At 46.6% G+C, this 3748-nt stretch overlaps 1 protein-coding gene across 1 annotated transcript; it reads right to left on the bottom strand.

Moving 5' to 3' along the window:
* Window positions 1-2537: 2537 nt before the first annotated feature.
* LOC137149487 (olfactory receptor 10A7-like) lies at window positions 2538-3521 on the bottom strand. Its single transcript, XM_067542994.1, has one exon. The coding sequence runs from the start codon at window positions 3516-3518 to the stop codon at window positions 2538-2540; it is 981 nt and encodes a 326-aa protein (XP_067399095.1). The 5' UTR covers window positions 3519-3521.
* Window positions 3522-3748: the final 227 nt, after the last annotated feature.

Raw genomic sequence — 3748 nt, 5'->3', positions numbered from 1 at the left:
AAAACTAGCAAAGGACAAAGAAAGGCTTCCATGAGAGAGAGCACTGTGTGTGTCTCTCTTTCTATCACATATCTGTATTGACAGCTGCATGGAACATCCCCCTCTGACTGGGAGACTCTTTAGAAATTTGAAGGCGAGCTACGTTGAGACACTGCACTCTGGAGGAGTTTTAAAGGGTCACAGCCCATGCACGGATAAGGCCCAAGCTTTGCCCGAAGTCTGCACTCCTGGATCCTGCCAGCACCTCTGGCAGTGCAAGGGGCAGGGGAGGGAGGGACACTGCCACATGCTGCCTCTGCAGTGCACAGATCAGAGAGAGCCCTGGGGAGAGACTGCTGAGGGCTCGGGCATGTAGTTCAGACCAAAGGCAAGAAACTCTGTTTTGTTCAGAACTGGGAACTTTTCAGAGTTACCAACAACCCCCATTCCCGAGGAATATCTACTGCACATTCTTAACCGTTAGCAGCTCTATGCCCCACACCCATCTGACGACAATATGTTCTAGTGGATCAGGCACAGTACTGGCACTCAGGAGACTTGGGTTCTCCTCCTGGTTCTGCCCTTGAGCTGTGGGGTTTTGAAAAGCAGCAAAGCATCTAACACCCCTTCAAATCCGTGCCTTTAAAAATCTGGCTTTAGATCTGACTGTAAATGTTTTCTAGGTGCCTTAGCCCTCTGGACCTCTATGCCTCAGTGCAATCAATAAACCCGTGAAGATAAGCATTGCCCCGCTTATCTCACCTGCACAGCTTTATCCACAGGCAGGCTCTGAACACACATCACTACACAAAATGGCCAGAGGGAATGGTGGGGAAATGGAAGAGATGGCAGCTTCTTCCCTTATAAAATTTAGGCCAGCAGTTTGGGCACCCAGCTGGGCTGTGGGAGACCCCGGTTAAATTCCCGCCTGTGGTTGATCATGAGACTGGATTTGGACAAATATCTTCTACCTCAGAAGTGACAGACCTGGCCACTGTTCATACAGAGTGGAACAGCTTCAATGGCTGAGATTGGAAGTGTGCCGTACTAGGAGATCTTTCAGTGAGACTTGGCAGAATTCAATTTTTATTTTTTAAACATTTTGACTCATAACATCAGTCCTGACTTGTCAGCCTTTTCCCCAGTTTTATCATTTCAACGTTAACAGTTGTGCAAAGTTGTTAGTTGTGTGTGTTAGTTTTTTTCTCATTTTTATCGATTTAAATGTTCACAGCTCTGGGAAATGATGGGGGGTGATATAACAGAGTGGGTCAGACAATAATTGTTTAATGAGACCAGCTGTTAGTTTAAAAAAGGTTAAAGCTTTATAACCCTTAAAACACAAATTGACAACATCACATTGTTCAAATACACAAGGTAAATATCCGTACAAACACTAATAAATTCTCAAGCAGAATTTTTCATATTTTCCCTCTGTACATTTCTATTGTCAGACACGGAAATATTTTTGTCGTTTTGTGTGTGTACAATGAAATTCAGGTTTACTGTCTCTTTTATCAATAAAAATATGATCCTTCAATCCTACCTTCCAGCCCCGTGGTTAGATCATGTGGTTAAAAGGTAGAAAAAACATGTTCAAATGCCTTCTTCTCAGGAAAAGGAGGAAATTGAACTGTGCTCTCCCACACTCCGAATGCCCGAGGCAGTAGACTACAGCTTATGAGACGCTTCCTTCTCTCCTGGCCATTTCATGACCTGTTAGACTTGCTACCAGGTGAGGTACACCACATGTTGTGATAGACACATGTAGAACTCACAGATCCTGACAGGTGTGTTGTGGGGCTACTGACCATCATAGCAGTGGAGATAGGTCTGTAGGTTTTGCATCTGTTCTTAGGGGAGAGGCTGCTGTCACTTTGTGCTGGTGGCTGCCGGTCTGTGGCCAGCTTGCATATAATGATGAGCTTGGTGAGGTTGGGTGGTTGTTTGAAGAACAGAAAAAGAGTGTTGGGAAAGCTCTCCTTCAGCTTGTGTCCCCAGTGAGTACGGGTGGTAACTGTTTAATGATACTTCAATTCACAAATCTGTCAGACAGCAAAAGTCCTGGATTCAATAAAGACACTGGAAGCTCCCCAGCCCTGTCTCTGCCCAGCTGAATATGCACAAGCCCTGCTGTCTCTAACGCTGCCCCCAGCACCCCAATACACTGCCTGGGCACCACTTGAAGGGCCACAGTCCCTTGCACCCCCAAGAGGTGGATGGGGGGTTTTAGGGGAGGGGGCCAAGTGGGAGTGGGGCCTCAGGTGGATCAGGACTGGAGTGTGGGCAGAGCCTCAGGGGAAGGAGTGGAGCAGGGGGGAGTCACGGTACAAGCACTGATCCCCTCCGCCCGCCACCCAGCCTCCCCAAAAGCAGGAGTCATGGGCCACCAATGACATTGAGCATCAGAGAATACATTCCCCTGCAGTCATTACCCGTTAACTGGGCTTCTCACACCTGGAGTCTCACTGTGGGTACTAGAACAGCTGCCCACACACGCTGTGGTTTGCCTCATTGCACCACATGACGAGCTCCCATTCTACACGTTTTATTGCAACTTAGGGTAAATGCCCACAAAATCGTTTGCAAATGCTCATGGAAGTCACAGTTTTATTCAGAGCTTTTCTCAGGGCCTCCTTGACCTCTTTGTTTCTCAGGCCGTAGATGAGGGGATTCACCATGGGCGTCAGCACGGTGTAGAAGACGGAGAACACTTTGTTCAGGTCACGCAGCACAGCTGTGTCTGGGAGCATGTAGACAATGATCAGGGTCCCATAGAAAACTGTCACCACGATGAGGTGAGAGGAGCAGGTAGAAAAGGCCTTTTGCCTCCCAGTGCTGGAAGGGATTCTCAGGATGGCGCTGATGATACACATGTAAGATGTGAGGGTTAACAGAAAAGGGGGAAAAGTAAATATGCAGCAGTTGAGGAAGACCACAAAAACCATCCAGCTGGTATCACTGCAGGATAATTTTATCAACGGGCTGTAATCACAAAAAAAATGGTCAATTTCACTGGGCCCACAGAAAATCTGTTGTGACATCCAACATATTGTGATAGCGCTGACTGCAAAGCCACTGAGCCAAGATCCAACCACTACCTGGAGGGAAAAGCCACTGTTCATACGGGCTGCATAATGCAGTGGTTTGCATATGGCTAAATACCGATCATAAGACATCACTGATAAGAGACAACACTCTGTAGATAACAGAGAACAAAATATATAAAACTGTATGAGGCAACCAGTGAATGAAATGGTCTTGTCCCCACTCAGGAGACTGGCCAGCATCCGGGGCAGGATGGTGGAGGTGTAGCAGGTCTCCAAACAGGACAGGTTCCCCAGGAAGAAGTACATGGGAGTGTGAAGGTGCTGATCCACCACAACTAGCACCACGATGGCCATGTTCCCAGCCATGGTCACAACGTAGATCACTAGAAACAGCGGGAAGAGAAGAATTTGCAGTTCGTGGAAATTCCCAAAGCCCAGGAGGATGAATCCCATGATGGACGTTTGATTTCCCCGTTCTGGGTCTGCCATGGATTCTATTGAGAAAAATATTTCTTTTTAAAAAAGCAATAACAATAACAACCTGTGAAATATGATATAAAACATTTTGTTTTTTCTGGTCTCACCTTATTTTTGTTGTTTAGTTCTGGTTTTGGAGGCAATATAATAGAAGTCGTAGAAATTTGGTGGGGCAATGATAATCAATGGCATACAGTAATAAGAGGGCACAAAATATATAGGAATGACCAAGCACGTGGCAC

Source organism: Emydura macquarii, unplaced genomic scaffold (genome assembly GCF_026122565.2).
Source record: "Emydura macquarii macquarii isolate MOO-44397 ecotype Brisbane River unplaced genomic scaffold, CSIRO-AGI_Emac_v2 contig_751, whole genome shotgun sequence".
In the NCBI taxonomy this organism is placed as follows: Eukaryota; Metazoa; Chordata; order Testudines; family Chelidae; genus Emydura; species Emydura macquarii.
The sequence above is the reverse complement of the archived record's forward strand: the minus strand, read 5'-3'. Positions and strand labels throughout refer to the sequence as shown.